At 53.4% G+C, this 18342-nt stretch overlaps 2 protein-coding genes across 2 annotated transcripts; one reads left to right on the top strand and one right to left on the bottom strand.

Annotated features, from left to right (window-relative positions):
* On the top strand, positions 1 to 12516 carry CDC42EP1 (CDC42 effector protein 1). Its single transcript, XM_006270238.4, has 3 exons — positions 1 to 188; positions 4543 to 5659; positions 7215 to 12516. The coding sequence occupies exons 2-3, from the start codon at positions 5224 to 5226 to the stop codon at positions 8117 to 8119; spliced, it is 1341 nt and encodes a 446-aa protein (XP_006270300.1). The 5' UTR covers positions 1 to 188; positions 4543 to 5223; the 3' UTR covers positions 8120 to 12516.
* Positions 12517 to 13440: 924 nt separating this feature from the next.
* Positions 13441 to 15969, bottom strand: LGALS2 (galectin 2). The gene is made up of 4 exons (XM_014608108.3): positions 15866 to 15969; positions 15413 to 15495; positions 14761 to 14920; positions 13441 to 13643 (listed from the first exon to the last, which is right to left on the bottom strand). The coding sequence occupies exons 1-4, from the start codon at positions 15869 to 15871 to the stop codon at positions 13497 to 13499; spliced, it is 396 nt and encodes a 131-aa protein (XP_014463594.1). The 5' UTR covers positions 15872 to 15969; the 3' UTR covers positions 13441 to 13496.
* Positions 15970 to 18342: the final 2373 nt, after the last annotated feature.

Raw genomic sequence — 18342 nt, 5'->3', positions numbered from 1 at the left:
CACTGGCACCCCTGCTATGCACAGAAGCCAAGGAACAGCACGGGAAAGGGGTAGACAGCCAGGGAGACAACCGTGGGAAAAGGGGGTTGCCTCCCCTTGGAGAGGCAATGCTGACAGCATTTCACTGAAAGCACAGAGAAATTTCGGAAGCTTCTGGGAATTCTTTGGGTGAAAATCTATATGAGAAGGTAAAAGCCTAAAGTTTAGACATTGTATGTCTACCTGTGTATGTGGGTATGTGCATGTGAAAGTTAAGCAGAGTAGAGAGAAGTGAGGGGGATGGAGAGTAAAGAGTGGGGTGAGCAGCTGAAAGAATTTTGGTAAAGAGGAGAGAAAGAAAGGGAAAGAAAGTGAATGGTGGAAATGGCAGAAGAAGAAGAGAAGGAAATGTGGAAGGGGGGGAGGAAGGGGCACATGGAGGAAGAGAAAGCATGGAAGGGCTCAAGGGAAGGAAAGAAGAGTAGGATGCAGGAGACAGGGAAGAAGAGGTATCTGAGCAGCAGAGCTGGGGTGGAGTGGGGTTCCCCCTGCCGTCTTTCCCTCATTGTGGACAGCCATCCTTTCCTGCAGAGTCTGAGAGCCTTTGCTGTTTCTAACAAGAAAGGCAGTCGCAATGGGTGAGGGGCAGGGAAGAGATGGCCAAAAGGTGCTGTGTTTGGAATTCCAAACTCAGCCTTAAAGCGTGTTTGGTTGGAAAACTCCCTATATGATATATATAGAGCAGCAGGCAGATCCTGACTCGCTGTATCCTGGAGCCATGGCTCCACGCACAGCCCCAGCATTTCTCCTGATGACAGAGTAGCCTCCGGGAGATGAAAGAGGCCCAGCTGGTCCCATCTAGCCCATTCCCCCAGACTCTCCCCTCATTTATGTAGTCTTCCCAGGCTTCATCCAGCTGGTTTCTAAATGACTCTGAGCAATGAGGCTTCTAACACTTCCCCTGGAAAACAGCTCCACGGTCTGGCAGATCTCATGGCTAGGAAAGTTCTCCTAGGCACCAACCCAAATTTCTTGTTGCTCTTTCACACCCCATCCCTCCTCAGACCACCCTGAACACCTCCCTTCTCTCCCTCTGTGGAGTTTATCCTGCTGGGTCAGGAACATAGTGAGGGAGGCTGGTTTTGGCAGCCCTGGCCAATGAGACATCTGGACTGTTTTTCCCCTTTCTGGTTTCTGCTCTTCCCAGAGAGAATAACGATCTGTTCCTGGTGAGAGCAGCCAGTTGGAAGCCAGTTCAATTCAGGGAGTGAGAAGGCTAGAGATGGGAAAGGGAGCTGCTCTGAGTTGAATGAACCATTGATTTTGTGAGGTCCCTTTAGGAAGAAAGGGAGAAAGAGAAGGGGGATTTGAGGAGAAGGAGAGTTAGGAAAGAGGAAATGTGCTCAGGCATTACAGTGGTAGAGTGATAGAGATAGATGGTCTTGTTCCCTTCAGCTATAGTTGACCCTTTGCCCAGCGAATCACGAGCTCCACTTGGAAGAAATAGCTGAACTTGATCTGTAGCTGAGAAGGGAGAGAGGGGAGGGGAGGGCTGTGAGTCCCTGTGTTGACTTTGGGCACAGTTTGGTTGGAGACGCATCAGCAGGCGCTGAGAGCAGAATGAAGGGAAAGGGCGAAGTGGGAGACTAGAGAGACGGCCCAGGGCCTGCTGGAAACCTGCAACCCTGCTTGGGCTTGGCATGAGGCTGGTTTGGCACTAGGCTCCTCAGCCACTGGGGAGGGCAGTGCGTGCTTGGCTAGAAGCTTGCAGGGGTGGTTGTGCTGGGGAGGTCCAAGTTCCAACTTTGGGCTAGTCATCTTTGTGGTAGGGAGGGAAGGGATGAAGAGGAGAAAAGGCCCTGCTCTCCAATGATCATGTCAGCCAGGAAATGGGCTCCTAACCCAACCCCAGCTGAGAGTTATTCTACCCACTTTCCCTTTTCTTCCTGAGCTGTCTCCCTAGCAATATTGCACGCCAAGACATCTGGGCTCAGCCTGGTATGAAGGAAGGGAGGATCCTTTGTGTGGAATGAAACTAACGGGTGGGTCATGTGCAGGCATGAGATGGGCCCCCAGCCACATGCATGTCTTACAGTGATAGGGACAGGAATGCCATCTCAGGGGTCTGACTGCCCACATTACATGTGGGGCTCATTTCTTCCTGTGCCTGTGGGAGCTCAGCAAGGCTGCAAAAGGAGAGCAGGGCTTTGGCATAATGCCCTCCTCTCTCTACCTGGCTCTGGCCTTGGCCCAGCAAGGGCAGGTGTGAGAGGGGTCATTCTGACATGTGTCAGACATGGCTGGAAAGACAGTGATGAACCCACACAGTATATGCCACACAGCAACAGTTTCTTACCCTTAGTCTTCCCGTGGGGGGAAGGATCCTGTGGAACCCTGTTAGAGACAGGACTGAAGGAGCCCCAACCCCAATACCCTACATGCCTGGCAAGCCTCGGGCTAAAGTTCCTTCCAGCTCCTGGGGCAGCACAGGGCACTGGCAGCCAGGGCAATGGAGGCCAAAGCAAAACAGGCTCCCTCAGCCATTCATGCTCCCACACCCCAGAGGAAATAGCCAATAGGTGCAATGGATTTCAATGGGAGTTTTGTTTTTCATTCACCAGACTCTAACCCCTGGCAGATAAGAGGGGCCCGAGGTGAGCAAACATGGCTGGCTAGGGTAGGCAGGGACACGTGGCGCCAGCAGAAATGGTGGCTCACAGCCAGTGCTCCTGGAGCTTGGCTCTCCCTGGCACCTGCTTTCCCTCAAGGTGACCCACAGGCAGGGGTAGCACAGGGATGTGTGGTGGGGCAGGAAGCACAGAGGGGAAGGCTGTAAGGGAATGGCAACATCGCCACAGCCAAGATACAGGACCATGGGGCCAAGGCCCCTTAGAAATGCTGCTACCATGGCTCAACTATGGTGTTCCTCCTTGTGCTATTTTCCCAGCTCCCCACTACTACCCTCTGCACCTTCATCCTCCCCATGCCTGCTTCATTGGCCCCAGCCCCTGCACATGCAGAAGGGTGGATTCCCCCTGCTCTATCACTGGAGGTCTTCAAGAGCAGGTTAGATAGACATCTTCCAGGGACTGGTCAGGCATGAATTTGGTTCAGTTGTTCTTGCCTTGGGGTAGGGGTGGAGAAGATGACTTCTTAAGGGCCCCTCCTACCCTGTTTTCTATGACTCTGTGACTCTTCAGCTCTAAGGTCAGAACCTGTTGCTCTGGCTGTAGGTATTCCCATCTCCCACACTCCAGCAAGCCTCTTGAGCCTGGTCCAGCTGCCTCTCCAGTTCAATTTACAGAAGAGGCTGCATACTCTGCCTCCAATTCCTCCTTCTGGAGAGACCCAGCCTGACTCCTCCCTGCCTCTAGCATAAGACTTCGGGATGAGCCTCCCTGGTGAGAAGAGCCCTTTCAGATGTCATCGGCCTTTGGTGTAGTGACAATTCTGAATGCCCAACAGAGGCTGGGGCAGAGATGCTGGAGGCAAGAAGTGCTCAGCAATGGAGCAACCTCTTCCTAAGTGCAACCCCTCACTGCAAACCTGATCTGATTGTCTAGCCTACTTCTTCCAGGTCTGCAAAGCAGGGCGCTGGCCCTGGTATGACAGGCATGCAGCCCAGCATAGAGACCACTGGGCTGACCTCCACTTACCTGTCATATGCCCATCACTGTAGTAGCTCTGTACACATTCATACCCTGTCGGAGGCCTAGGTTCCAGGCTTAGCTTTGCAAGTGGTTGCTTTTAGGACCTCTCCCTTTTACAATCGCTTCCCGAGTCTGTGCCTCAGTTTGTCTGTCTACAAAGTGAGGGTGATGCTATGTCCTTCTCCCACCAGAGCACTCATGTTTGGGATATGGGCACTTGCAAGGCACTTTCTGATTCACAGGGAGAAGTCACCATAGAAATGAAAATAGATTATTGGTGCTGTTTTCATATAGAGTCAGAGAATACTGATGTGAATGACAATGATGATGTACTTCCTCTTCCACCAATCCATGGTTCTGAGAAGGACCCTTTCCCCCATGGCATCTTTCTTGTCTGTAATAGAAAGGTACCAGGGGCTGGATGAAAGTTTCCTCAGGCAAAAGTTCAGGGCTAGATTCAAGCAGAGGCTCAGAGGAGGGGTGAGGGCCAGGAAAGGGGTGGATTTGAGTATGCCACCTGCAAAGATGGAGGCATTTGTGTAGGTGAGGAGTCTCACTGGAGTGGTCAGCACATGCCTATGTTTTTGCACAGCCAGGAACCAGAGCAGGAGTCAAGCTGAGTGTCTATGAGCCTTAGGGACAGGTTTCAGGTTCAGGTGTGGGGTGCTGGCAGATGCAGGTCCCTAGAAACACCAAGTGAGTGCTGTAGGTGGTAGGGTCAGGCACAGGGTGGGAGTGGGGCTGGGCACTGGTTTAGGGTGTCACTTCCACTTCCCATGGCCTATGCATTGACGTTGGCCACCCTAGGCAGGAATCCCAGCCCAGCTGAGCATCATGGAGGACTGCTCTCTTGACAGCAGCCCAGTCAGAAAATCCCATCTCAGGGCTTCACCTACCCTTGTGTCTTTTGTAGGCCATCTTGCCTTGGGATCAAGAAGGTCATCCTGAAAGCTCGTCTTTTGACACCTTGGACCTGCTGCCCCATCTTGTGAACCAGCTCCTACACTGGAGGGAGGAGGAGGAGGTCGAAGGAACGGAGTAGACAGAGGACAATGGATTAACATTAATTCTTCAGCTTTGCTCACTTCTAGCCAGATGGAGCTGTGACTGCAGTAACCAGTGACATCAGGTTCCTCCAAGATACAATCACCCCAGCTCTTCTATCCTACTGACCTGCTTGGGGAAAAGCAAGACTGCCCTCCCAGCACTTCTTAGGGCCCTTCCTGAAGAGACCAGAGGTAGAGATGAGGATCCAGAGGCTTTTACTTAGTAGAAAAAGCTGCCAAGAGCAAGCTGGTTAGGCCAAGGCTCCTATTAGTAGTGTGCAGCAGGAATCCAGAAGGACTGAGGCACGGGAAGAAAGACAAGCACACACTCCTCAACAGCTGTTCTGAGGCAAGCGTGTCCTCATTACCAAAGGGCTTGAGGGGCTGCATAGTTAGAATCACCCCAACCTGGCCCACAGGACTCAAGTGATGGGAGACATGGGAGTCTGACAGCGCACTGCAACCCCTCTGGGATCTGTCCCCTCCCCACCGAAGGCTGGTTTCCTGTCTTTTGAGCAAGGAGGTGTTGGGTAACAACGGGGTGCGATATGAGCCTCGGGAAGCTACCAGTGATCAGCTGGGTGTCAGGCTCCCATGGCAAGCGCCGGCTGAAGTCAGAGCTGACTCCAGACATGATCAGCCCACCCCTGGGGGATTTCCGGCACACCATGCATGTGGGTCGTGGCGGGGACGTCTTTGGAGACACCTCCTTCCTCAGCAACCATGGCGGCACCGATACACCCAAAGGCAACAGCTTCTTTGCCCGGACGCTGCGGCATGTGCGGAGGACACCACTGAGGAACCGGGGCAGTGGGGGCAAGACTGAGGCCTCCCCTGCCCCGCCGGACATCTCACCCATCATCAAGAATGCCGTGTCACTGCCGCAGCTCAATGAGGGGACATATGGGGACGGTGATGGCCTCATAGGGAAGTATGCCTTCACGAGCTCCCCCAACAGCCTCTCAGAGACACACCGCGCCTATGGTGAGTAGTCCTAGGAGCAGAGCAGGGCCTTAGAAACCTCTGTTTTCAGACGTGTCAGGGATTCTCAGGCAAACAGTTTTCTTATAGTCTGCCTCAGTTTCCCTCTCTGTGCCTTGGGAATAAGAGCACCCACCTTCAGCTCTCTGGATGGGCAGGACTGCTTAGGAGCTGCATGTGAGCCAGGGAAGCCCCAGTAAATCACAAGATGAACTTCTTCTGCAATAGCCTCTCCCCCAGCACCTAGCTTTGCTTGCCCTGACTTTGGGCTCAAGCCACATGGGTGGATATGGAGGGCTTCCCCTTTCACCCATCAGCTCTGACCCAGTGCCAAGTGGCAGTCACCCAAGAGAGCTCTCCTCCAATGATGGGAAATGATGGGGAGAGAGGGGTTTCCAACTGGGTCTAGGCTAGGGGGTCTCGCTGCCCCCTTGGCTGCCTCAGGGAGAGAACGGGAATGGCAGACTAACTTCCCCTCCAGCACAGGTCCTTTCATTGGGATGGCAGAGCCCCCTGACAAGCACAGTGTCCTGGTGCTGGGCCTGCTCTTGCCCCAGGCAATAAAAGCCAAGGGGGCATTTAGTGGGTTTTACTCCAGGCTGTTGATTAGGCAACCAGCAAACTTCTCCCAGAACAGCCTGACTGTCCACACCCTACCACAGCTCTGCCAATGCCTCTTGCTGCCAACCTGACCCAACTCTGACTATTCTAGTCCCAGCCCCCTCCATGCTGCCCTGCCAGTGTCCCCGAGCCCTGGCTATTGTCTGAGCAAGAAGCCCGGGTGGTGACGTGGGGCCTGCTGCTTTTAGCACAAAGGTTGCTTTCTTGGAACTGCGTCCCCCAGCTCAGCATTTCCAGGCGTGGTAACGTGCGGGGCAGGATGAACAATGGCAGAATGCACCAGGCAGTGGGAACAATGGGAGAGCGACAGGTCTGGGTGGGACAGGAGGAGGCAGGGCCGGTCCTGGAGCCTGAGCTGAGGGCGTCTGCCGCAGCCTGTTGCTGCACAGCTGCAGCTTCCAGGACGTGGCTGCTCCTCTACTGTGGCAGAGGCCAAGGTGGCTGTGGAGCAATGCTGCCACCTTCTGGCCAACAGTTGTGCCGCAGTGACACTGGGACCCCAGGCCAGTTGGCCCATAAACATCCCAGCTCTCTGCTGAGCCCTGTCCCAGCTCTGAGCCCCTAACTCTGCTGGGCTGTGGGAGCCAAGTACAGACCAGTCCTTAAATGCTGTGGCATGAGCCCGCCTTCCCCAGTCAATGTGTTGTGGCATAAATTCCTCATTTTTGTTAGTAGAGGTCATTCTTCCCCAGTACAGACTGACCAACTGATGGTGAAATTGGTCCTAGTTTTCCAAACAGGCTGCTCCATAGGGGTGAGCCCAGTCCCATTTTAGCCCCATGGACTTGCACATCCCTGTCTCCTCCAGTTCACATATAAAGTTCTTGGCTCATCCCAGCCCCCTCATACACTAACTGTCTCCCTCTCCTTTGGAGCCAGTTGGCTCTTGCACAGTGCCACAGGCATCCCTCCCACTAAGATTTTGCTGTCCTTCCAGGGCTGGAGTCTGGGTTCTGCACCATCCCTCGCGTCCCTCGCTCAGAGAAGACCCAAGACAACTCTTTCCCCGTGGAACCGGAGCTCACACGCTCAGACTCCCTGCTGTCCTTCCGGCTGGACCTCGGGCCTTCCCTCATGAGCGAGCTCTTCCATGTCATCAGCTTCTCAGAAGCTGGCAGCAAGAGGCAAGAAACAGAGGAAGACTGTGCCCTGGCCAGAGGCTGGGCTGCATCACCCCTCCACCTGCATGGTGAAGGATCTGAGGATGCGCTTCCTCGGGGGTTGGGGGTGCCCCACACTGACCGTATAGATAGCAACACAGCATCAAGCCTCTGGGGCCCCTCCAGGCAGGAGGGCAGCCTCTCAGAGGCAAGCTCACCATTAGGACTCTCTGTGTGTGCTAATGGAGAGGCCCATGCCATCCAACATGCTGAGGAAGGGCCTGCCTATGCAGGGGGACAGAACCAGAGTCCTGGCTGGGAGTCAGAGCCCTCTGAGGGGGCAGGAGCACCATTGAGAGAGACCCCGTGGCAGGGGCACCAGCATGACTGTGGCATGGGGGCTGGAGAATTCAACCGGGCAGCCCAAATGCTGGCTTGCCGCTATGGGGGGACGAGCACCCGCCGCAGCCTGGAGGAGGAGGAGGAAGAGGAGGAGGAGGATCCCCGGGTGGCGAGAACTCAGGCATCGTGGGAGAGCCCAAGCAGCAGCTACTGGCAGGTGAAGGCAGCAGTGGAGAGGTGCTCCCCCGAGGCAGCATGGAGCCAGGGAGAGGAGGAGGTTGAGGAAGAGGAGGTCGAGCTCTCAAGTGTGCAGGAGGGGGACGCTGTCACCAGCAAGGGCTGCAGTGACTCCTTTGAGTATGCCGATGAGGAGGAGGAAGATGATGAAGTCAAGGTCTGAACAGTCACAGTGTCCCAGGGTCTTGGAATGCCCTTCCTCCTTTGGAGAGATGCAAGCTCTTTCGGGGCCAGCAGCCCTCATGAGCTGACACCAGACTGCCAGGTGAACTCATGACAGAGTCGTGTTTCTTTGGAGTTGTGCAGGGCTGGGATGGGGTGGGGAGAGGGGGCAGGAGGAATCTGGTGACCCTAAGAACTCCTAGGGCAAAGATTTGCTAGGGATGGAGGCAGGGAGAGCAGGTGGGCAGAAACGTAAGGACAGATGCCTGAGCAGGAGCATGAGCCCAGGGTGATATTTAAGCAGGGGTGTTGGACTGGAATTAGAGGGCACCTCACGCTCCTGCCCCATCGGCCCCACCCCCTCCTCCCACAGCCTGTGCCATGCTTGCAGTGGCTCTGGCAAAGAAAGGGTGGTGGCACAGAGCCAGTGGCTCTCTGCTTCTGGGAGAAATGTCACCTTTCTGTGCTGCCGCTGCCCAGGATGCAATACTGGCCAGTTAGACCTCTGCAGGTGAGCTCTGCCTTCCCCAGGGAGCTGGTGGTGTCCAGGGCTGCTGTGAGGCGATCAGGAATCTCACACGCCCCTTTCCCTCACACCTCCATCATAGTCAGAAGCCAGGCACCAGCCCAAGGGGCCGGCAAAGGAATTGTCCTGAAAAATCAAAGAAAGTCCAAGCCCCCAACAAGAAAATGACCAAGTGACTCCAGAGGGAAGTGGGGATTAAACCAAGGGCAGATCAGGAGAGCCAGGGCCTGCTCCCCTGTACAGCCACAGCTTTTGGCCTGAGGCCAGCACATTCCCTGAGATATGGAAGTCAGGAAGGACCTCGGAGTCACCATACTGATACAAAGTGAATCAGGAGGCTGCCTTTCTCCAGGGCTGGGGCTGTCTGCCTTTGCACTTCTCCCAGTCCAAAGAGCAAAATCCTGGGCCTGGGAACCGAGCCCAGTTCTGCGATGCAGAACTACAGAGCTCTGTCCCCAGGGGGCTGGGCTGGACTCACATTGCTCTAGCCCTCTCCAGCTCTGCTGATGTCACTTGGGACCCAACCCCATGAGGGAAGGCAATCCAGTTCTTATGGGTCTACACCCAGAGCTCCTCCCATGTGGGCTCTCCAGTCCCGTCCTTGCACTTCGCAGAACTGGGCAGTAATCCAGTGCTGGGTTTTCTCCTCCTCCTAGGGGTTGCCCCAGAGTCCATTTCATAGCACAGGAATCTAGTTCCAGTTCCTCTCCTTCACCCCAGTGAACTAGGAGTCGGATGGCATTGTCCTCCCATCTGATTGAAAGCCTGCATATGCCATTGCCTTAGACAGTGGGACCCCTGGGTAGGATCCTTCTTGTGCCCAGCAGAAATCTCCCACCCTATTGCCCTCCTTGCTTGATCTGCTGCTCAGAGGAAGGGCAGACATGTCCCATCTCCTAGATGTAAGCTAGAATCTGGCCACAGGCCCAGCTACTGCACTATGCAGATTTTGAGAGGAGCTCCTAACCCCTCATCCCATCATGGCAACCTCTGTTCCTGTTGCACTGCCTTCAGGGAGACGCTCAGAGCAGTGACATAGGAGCTCAGTGAGGGAGATATGCAGACATCAGTGGCTTTGGGGCAGAATTCAGCACAGCTAGGGCAAATCACGCCATGGCCCTGATCAGGGGCATGAACAAGACCTGCAGAGCAGGTGCATCATGTACTGCATCTGACACACACAGAAATCAGGAGGAGCTGCCTTCTCAGGTCCTGCCTTTCCCCTCCTCCCAATCCTGTCCTCCAGGACAGCCCCATCTAGCATAATCCTCAGGACTTTGCCTCCTTCAGAACAACCCCAGTATCACTAACCCTGAGCTTTCAAAATCAGGCCTCAGCGCCCCATCCCCAAAGCATCATAAGATCAGCTTAACAATGAGGAGGTTTTACAAGCACTCGATGGGGAGTAGTCTTTATTCATCTCCTAGTTCTGGACACTTGAGGGGTTGGTCCCTTTTCAAGGTTTTCCCCTCACCCAAGGACAGCTAGAAACTATCATCTTTGGTGTAATAGCAGCTGAGCTTCTTAGGTTGCCCCCTGAATCTGGTGGCTGGGATGCTACAGGAAAATACCAACTATTGTGAGAATTGCTATAAAACCACCAGAGCTGGCCACACTACAACCCAGCTAACCAGGTTTAAGCAATGAGGTGCCAGGGTCCCTGACCCCGCACTGTTCCCACCCATTCCCTAGCATGAGGGACACCCTCTTAAATGTAATATGCCCTTGCACCACCACCCCTCCCCCCACACACACATTTAGAACAAGATGATTTTCTCTTTGCTACAGTAACCAGTTTAGCCAGTTGAAATCTGGGCTGTCTTGCACCTTCCATCTGCCCCAGGGACTCCCTCTTACCTCCCCTTCTCCCCCCGCCTCTCCCTCCCCACCATGCTTTTTGGTGTCCCTTCTTCCCAGGGTGACTGGTCCCCCTGCTCCTGGTGTCCCCAGCTGGGCATCTGCGTTGTTGCAATGTGGCCTCTTTGGAACGAGCCACTCCCCACACAGTCCCGCGTGCTAAGTCGCTCGCACAGAGAGGCCTTTGTGCCCAGGCATGGAGCAGACATGATTGGGGGGTGAGGTAATTTCACTGTCCTGCACAGCACAGCCGTTGTTCTTCCCAGGGACCAGGAGGCGGTGGCTGGAGAGAGCCATTCCCACACTCCCGCTGCCCAGTCGCTCGGGGCCCTGTTTCCATCAGGAAGTGCTCGAGAGTATAATGGACAAACTGCGACAAGCGTGCATGTGTAGGAGAGTCCCAGCAGACTGCAGTCCACTGCCCCTTCCCATACAGGTCCTCAGGGGTCACAGCCCGCTGATCTCATCCAGCTCCCTCAGCCACATGGCATGCAGCTGTTCAGCCTTTCCATCCCAGCACTGCAGGGGGTGGGGGTGCTGTCCCGAGGAGACCGGCCTCTGTGCCAGGGCTCGGTCTGCAGGGACAGATATGGCCTGCTGTTCAGAAATGCTGACAGGCCCTAACACCAGCTGAAGTCCCTGGCAGCTGCAAACATTGCCAGCCCCTTGTTCCATCACATGCTGGTCCCAGGGTCTCTCTCAGGACGGTCCCCTCTCTCTTTTTGGATTGTACCATAAGCTCCGAGCCAAAGATCTGACCCCTAGGACTATCCCCTCTGTCTCCAAGCTGTACCCTGTGCACTTATTATTCTTATTAAAGCCATTTTTTATACTAACTTCTCCCTGGGTGATTCTTCCCCACCCTCTGCAGTTCCCCACCCATTTATTCCTTCATGTTCTGCTTGAGGGGGCTTCTCCCACAGCCAGTGCCCCTCAAGTCCTAGCCAAACCCGCTTCCACCTCTCTACCTTGTTATTATCTGCACTTCCACTCCTAGGAAGACAGGATTTGCTCCTTGCTGTCAGACCACTGGACCATCCAGTCCAGTATCCTGCCTTCAGCTGTGGCTTACCCCATCCAAAAAAAACTACCCACGCAGGGTGACAGGCCATGCTAGAGCTGGCCATGCTATAATCCAGGTAACTGGGTTTAAGCAGTGAGGTGCCAGGGTCCCTCCTTCCTCACTGGCTGCACCCATTCCCTAGCATGAGGGTCCTTCTTGACCCTGGAATATTGCTCTGGTTGCCCTTCTCATAGGCAGTGTGGCTACAGATGTGACCATCAACCATAAAACCATCCATCCTTTTAAAGGCAATCAGGACTCATAGTACAGATGATATCTTTTATTAGACCAACAAGATTTTTGCAAAAAAATAAAAGATATCATCTCTACTACGAGTCCCGGCTGCCTTTTCCTCTAGACCAATACGGCTACAACCTGGATATCCAGACTTTTAAAGCACTCAGCCCTAGCATTTGATCTGATGCACTCCCACAGCAGTGAGCCCCACAGGCAGATGATACATTTTATGGGGGGTTTGTTCTGTATTGAGCAGCCATTCATTTTCTCCGGCAAGCTCTCTCAGAGGCAGGAAGGAATGAGCAACATGTGCTTTTCCCCCTGTTGGAGTCTTTCTAAATAGCAATCCCTTCAGTGCTTCCTGGTTAAATTACTCTGACATTTGCCATTTTTCATCATCTGTAATTCCTGCTCAGCGCTCTAACCACAGGAATTGCCTGCCATTCAGAGCTCCATCTCGTCTAACCATCTAGAAACTGGCTCTTCCCAGAACCACTTCAAGGCTGGTGAGGAAGTCCCCCTCCACCATGTGGAAGTCTAGTCTCTTGTCTTCCCCATGACAGGACTCTTCCCAGTCCAGTGTTTTCAGGGATAGGGAAAAGATCATGCCCTGCTGGTCTCAAAGACTTGTCCAATTCCACAAGTCCTTCAGCTTCATCGTTCTGGATTTTTAAGAACATAACTAACCCATAAAGCTCCCAGTGAGTTTCTGCTATTCTCTCTCTGGCATGTGTCACTTTTTTAACTAGAGTGGTTGTATAAGACATTAGGTAAATGATTGTTGCTATCAGGCCACCCACTGCCTACGTTGTGTGTGAAGGAGGCAAGGTGAAAGAAAGTTTGCTCCCCAGCTGTGCCCAAGGGCCCCCACCCCCCTCTGTTCTACTGTAAATGAGATAAGACAGGGGAAGGTCTCAGTAATGGATAACCTGGCTGGAATTTCCTGGCAGATAAGCCAGGCAGTGATAAGAGGCAGGATGAGCTTCCTTATCTCTTGCTGGCACACCACCTGTGCAGCTGCAACCCTGCCCCATACCTGTGCCTGGTGGTACCAGGGGGAAGGGCAAACCATCTCTTACCCAGACAAATGATGAACAGCTGGTGGGGAAGGGTCAAGATCAATAATGGCTTCCCTGGTGGTACCATCACCATGCTTTCCCTGCACTACTCATGCCCCCCCCCCCCCCCCGACTCCCAACAAAGGGCCGGGGCTTTCTGCTGGTACCAGACATATTGGCCACCCTCCCACCAACCTCAGCCCTGGCACTTTCCCTTGCACTGTGCCATCAGTTCACCTCTGCCAGGTGGAAGTGTACCCTTGCACTATGAGAGATCCATTTCCCTCCACCGCACTCTCAAGCCTAAGAACTCTGCTCCCTACCAGTGCACCCCAGCAAGGTGCTCTCTTGGGGTGCCAGGGCTGGAAACATCTCCATCCCGCTCTGCTAATTACATCCCCCTGTGCCTAGAGGAGATGTCTTACCCACAGAAGAGGACATCTGCTTCTGCCCCAAGACTAAGGGGGCCCACTTTGGGGCGCTCACCGTAAAACCCAGGAGTCCAGCCAAGTATATGTACCCACATCCTCTCCTCAGGTGTCTAGATGTCAGAATTAAGAACTTCACAGGACCCAGAGTGGTTAGGAAGTGATGATTTCTCAAAAGGGACATTTATTAGAGCAGGACCATGCCCCCATCAATCTTGTTTGAAGGAGGTGACCCTGAACCCACCCTTCACACTCAGGTAGGAAATCTTGTCGTAACTGTGTCGGTTGGGGAACTCCAGCTCATGCCCACCTGGCAGCTTCACCTGGAACTTGTCTCCCATAAAGTAGATGAGAATCTGTGAAAAGATAAAGGGAACAGGGGAAAGGCCAGGAAGTGGGAGAGTGATTAGCACCACCATCCAACAACTGGATGCAGACATCACGGACCAGTCCCCAGGGCAAAGGCACAATGGACCCAACCCTAGTAGCCTTCACCAAGATGCTGGGAGCTGAAGTCCCCTATCATCTTGCAGGGTTGGGGATGGAGGGACTAGATTGTGTATGGAAGCTGAGCTCTTGTCTTTACTAGGAATCCAAGAACAACATCTCTCCACTGTTGTTAAGATAGGGTCAGCTGCTCTGGAGGGTGTCAATGTTAGGAGCCTAGTATAGACCACAGTCCAGTGGCCACCTCTGTTTCTAAACACTGTTTTGCTTTGACCTGTTTGGGAGGAGCAGGGCACCCCACTGAACCTTTTCTCTACCAGCTTTCCCATTGGTACAGACCCCATAGGACCTGTCCTGGGAATAGGAACAATAAGGAAATTGCATCCAGAGCCATACACGCAGCCTGAGAGGACCAGTTAATTATTTATAGAGCAATAAAGAACTAACATTGGAAAACTAACATGCCACTTCAATCCTCACCCTTCTCCTTGACCCAGACAAAGCACTGAGGGCAACACATGAAAACCATTTCTAAGCCAAGAAGTAACATGATTATGGCTAACATGCACACATTCTAAAAGGAGAGTGCCTGCTGCAGGAGAAGGAATTAGTAGAGGGAAGTTAGAGACAGATAAGGTTTGTGGGGCAGGACACCAGAAGGCTGGTGGTAGCTGAGTGGGAGGAACAAGGTGTATGCTCCAAGACTTGCACCTCTCCCTGCAGAGATGTGATCACCTGCAGAGCAATGGCACAGGGCACCAGGGACCCCAGGGCAGGTCACAGGCCAGATTCCAGAGGGAGCCCCCCAGTGTGGACAGAGACAGAGGCATCCAGTGGAGAAAGAGCAAGGCCTGTGGGAACTGGGACTCTGAGCAGGAAAGGAGCTTAGGAGGAGGGTTGTGGGGGATGTTGGCACAGAGAAACTGCCCCTGAAGGTGCCAGCTGGGCTGTGCAGAAGTGGGATACAGAAGTGGAGTTGCATGCCCAGCCACTGCTCCTACATCTAGGTCCCATCTGCACTCTCACCTTGACTTCCGAGCCCCTGGAGAACGGAATGTGGCCCTCACGGTGCTCCTCCTGCCAGTTGTTAGAGCATCTGGAGTTGCAGACAATGACAGATTCGTCGAAGCGAGGGTTGAAATGCAGCCCCAAGTCACCGGAACTTTTGCCAATGTTAATTTCAAATCTGTGGGAGAGGGAAATTAGAAACAGCCCCAAGAGGGTTTGCAGGGGCTGCTCAACTAGCACCCCCCTCAAGAGGAGAGGGGTGGATCTTATTGTACCCACCCCTCATGCTGTGTCCTCCATGGCCAGGGATGGGGACACACCCTTTCAGCTTTGGTCCGAGCAAGACTTTCAAGGGAGGAAAGCCAGCTGGGCAGATCCAGCACCAGACTGAGACTCAGAAAATGTGGGTTTAATTCCCAGTTCTGCCCAAGACCCCATGTGTGATACAACAACAGCTATATTACCCTCTCTGTGGCTCTATTCCCCACCTGAGAAAGAGATGAGGGTGGCCCTCACATCCTATGGGAATGGGAGCCCTGACAAGCATCAGAAAGACCTAAGGCTTAATTCCCCAAAGAGTAGGCACTCCCTCCACACAGGGAAATCAGGGCACTGCCCCACTCCTGCTACCACAAGCCCTACTCATCTGACACAGCCACCTTGTGCTCACCTGTCAGTGTCATCAAAGATCTTGCCCTTCACCTTCAGGACCTCCCCAGGCTTCACATCCAGGTTGACAATTTCAAACTTCTCCTGTGGCAGAGACAGCAAATCTCGTGAGACTCCTTGAGACAGCCACTGTTCCCCATCGTGAAAGGGAATCCACCAGAACTGAGGTTCAGGAGGTCCATCTTGGCCTGTGACACTAGCTGGGAGAGGGCTCACATCCTTCCCAGGTGCCACCTCGTGGCCTTGCCCCCTTCACACCAACATAGCTGTGCCTCGGGTCCTTGCTTGGGCAGGGGAACACAGTAGTTTTGGGCAAGGAGTGAATAAATAAGTGAGAAAAGGCATGAGAGAAGGCAGAGAAAACTCAAGAGCAGAACAGGCAAGAGAGAGAGGCCATGAGTGAGGAGAGGAAAGCGCTAAGTGGCTGACAGAGGGGAGATGTGGCACTCCTTACAGACATCTTCTTCAGTGGGGAGGCAAGATACAGCCTGCAAATGCTGGCAGTCCAGAATGTATATGCCTTACCCAGGGGATCATAGACCACAGCTTCCCCAAGCGTTACACATTAACAAACCACGTGACTCTGATTCAAACCATAATTGACTCTTGTTCACTAGAGAATACAAAAGACTGAATCAATACCCTGCCCTGGGCCAGAGGGTTTGGAAATCAGCCTTCACCGAGCAGGAAATCAGCCCTCACAGAGGGTTACCCTAGCCACAGACCTGGAGCAGAAGCCCCCCCCGCACTGATCCTGAGGGACCATCACAAAGGGGCCATCTCTATTACTACTCCTTCCCTCTTCCTTCACTCCACAGCAAAAGTTGTCCCACCTGCTCCTCTCCTGTAAAGGAGGATTGCCCTGGCAGATCTCATCCCTCCCCTTCCCCAGGCAACAGCTACATGGTGGGAACAGATATTGTCCAGGTGCAGAGGGGTTGTTTTACCAAGATCCATCAGAGAGGGTGTGGGAGATGGTGGGGGGTTTCCAACATGTGGCCACAAGTGCTGAGAGACAGAAGTTACCCTAGAAAAGCCCCCCTCTACCTGTCACTTCAGAGTGGCTGGGTGCTGAGGAGAAGGGAGGGTATCTGCCCTGCTACAAAAGCATACAAGCTACTGCAGGGGTGGGCAATTATTTCAGGCGGAGGGGCGCTTACTGAGTTTTGGCAAGCCATCGAGGGCCGCAAGACAAGCAGCCAGGGGCAGATAAATACTAATTTTCTAAATTTTTTAAAAGCCCCACAGGCTGGATAGAATGGCCTGGTGGGACGCATATGGCCCACGGGCCGCATTTTGCCCACCACTGAGCTACAGGCACAGCTGCTAGCACTGATGATCAATGCTTTACCATAGGAGGTGTTTGCGATGAGGGAGGGGCTGAAAGGCCATGAGGGTTAGCAAATTCTCTCTTCTCTCAACCAACACAAAGGGCTGAGGCTACCATGGCAGTAATTGAAAAGTTTTTCTAGTTTAGCATGAGGTTTAAGGTACAGGGTGCTAGTGTTGAGGACTGAACCGGATGCATTTCTTATCATGCTGCTGTTGGCAAGAGGCAGGCTGGGCACCATTATGAAAGGCAAGAGACACTGGCCTAGGCACATCTGTGGCAGGAGTGTGTTACTGCCAAGAAGTGTAGGAGCTGAGCAGTCACCCCCTACCCTGTGTTCTTACAGGAAACACTCAGCATCCCACTAGATCTAGGATCTCCAACATCTTTACTCTCACCACACCCCTGTGAGGCAGGGGGTACAACCACCACCCCCATTTTACATCCAGAGCACTGAGAGACTAAATGACATGATCAAGGTCATACAAGAAGCCTGGGCCAGAGCAAGGATTTGAAGCTAGGTCTACCCACATCCCAGACCAGCATCCTAGGCACCAGAATAGCTTCCCCTCCACCTCACTGCAGGCAAACTGGGAAAGATGGAGAAAAAGAGATCCTAACAAGGAACAAGCACTCTACCACACTGCTCATGTGCCAGGAGGAGTGATGGGCTTTGTCTCTTGAGTTTGTTGCCAGGTGGAGTGTGGGGCTGTTCAGAAGCGAAAGTAGTACGTATGAGAGACAGAGGAGAGATCTGCAAGGAAGCTGTAGAGTTAGGAGCATGACAGGTGTGTAAAAGCCAAAGGAAGCAGAGTAATAGGAACAGGAATGCAAGGCACTTGTTAGTTAAATGCGGGGACATGCTTTGGGCTGAAATACAGGCTCAGCAGTGTAATGGGGAACCACAGGCTAAAATAACAAAGCAACACAGACAAGTGACTGGGACAGTCATAATGCATCAGGGGTCAGCATCCTTTGCTGGTGAAGCTTCACCTCCCTGGAAGGCCATACTGATCAGAGGAATGGCTTTTGTGCAGATAGCCCTTCTCACTCAGCACACCCCCATGGGAACATCATGGCCAGAACTGCCAAGTGTAGGGACCCCATGAAGGGTTTACCTGCTGCTTCTTCCCAACAGGAGCTGCCCAACTCTGGGGAGGAGGCCAGAGTTTGCTTTGGCTTGGGCGTCAGTGACAGGGGCACTGACTGTATTCCAAGTGCAGCCTCTTAATTAAATGCTTTGTGCTGAACTCCCTCGAGAGCCACGTGGGAGAAGTCCAAACTTGAAACCCTGCTGGGTCAAGAGGGAAGTCATGGAGTCCTCCTCCCCAGACAAATTCCCCATTAACTCAGCTTTTCTGTGTATTGAAGAACAAGCAGCCTGGCCAATAACACCTAGTGAACAGTTACTCACATGAATGACCTTACTGATGTGAACAGAGCTATGCGTGTGTATCTGAGGGACTTGCAATATGTCTCAGCACAAACCTGAAGGAGTGCCACATGCTGTGAGCCCCAGGCAGGGAACCAGGGGTTTCTCAGTTCAAGTCTCAGTGGTGATACCAATCTTCTGTGTGGCATTAGAGCAGGAGTATGCCTAG

This window comes from Alligator mississippiensis, chromosome 4, assembly GCF_030867095.1.
Source record: "Alligator mississippiensis isolate rAllMis1 chromosome 4, rAllMis1, whole genome shotgun sequence".
In the NCBI taxonomy this organism is placed as follows: domain Eukaryota; kingdom Metazoa; phylum Chordata; order Crocodylia; family Alligatoridae; genus Alligator; species Alligator mississippiensis.
The sequence above is the reverse complement of the archived record's forward strand: the minus strand, read 5'-3'. Positions and strand labels throughout refer to the sequence as shown.

What these genes read in the sequence shown, in the direction of transcription:
- CDC42EP1 (XM_006270238.4), top strand. Translation starts at nt 5,224, where the DNA reads ATGAGCCTCGGGAAGCTACCAGTGATCAGCTGGGTGTCAGGCTCCCAT. An exon ending in AGAGACACACCGCGCCTATG is followed by an intron (nt 5,660 to 7,214) that starts GTGAGTAGTCCT and finishes CTGTCCTTCCAG; the next exon opens with GGCTGGAGTCTGGGTTCTGC.
- LGALS2 (XM_014608108.3), bottom strand. An exon ending in ATCTTTGATGACACTGACAG is followed by an intron (nt 14,921 to 15,412) that starts GTGAGCACAAGG and finishes CCTCTCCCACAG; the next exon opens with ATTTGAAATTAACATTGGCA. An exon ending in CCAGGGGCTCGGAAGTCAAG is followed by an intron (nt 13,644 to 14,760) that starts GTGAGAGTGCAG and finishes ATCTTTTCACAG; the next exon opens with ATTCTCATCTACTTTATGGG.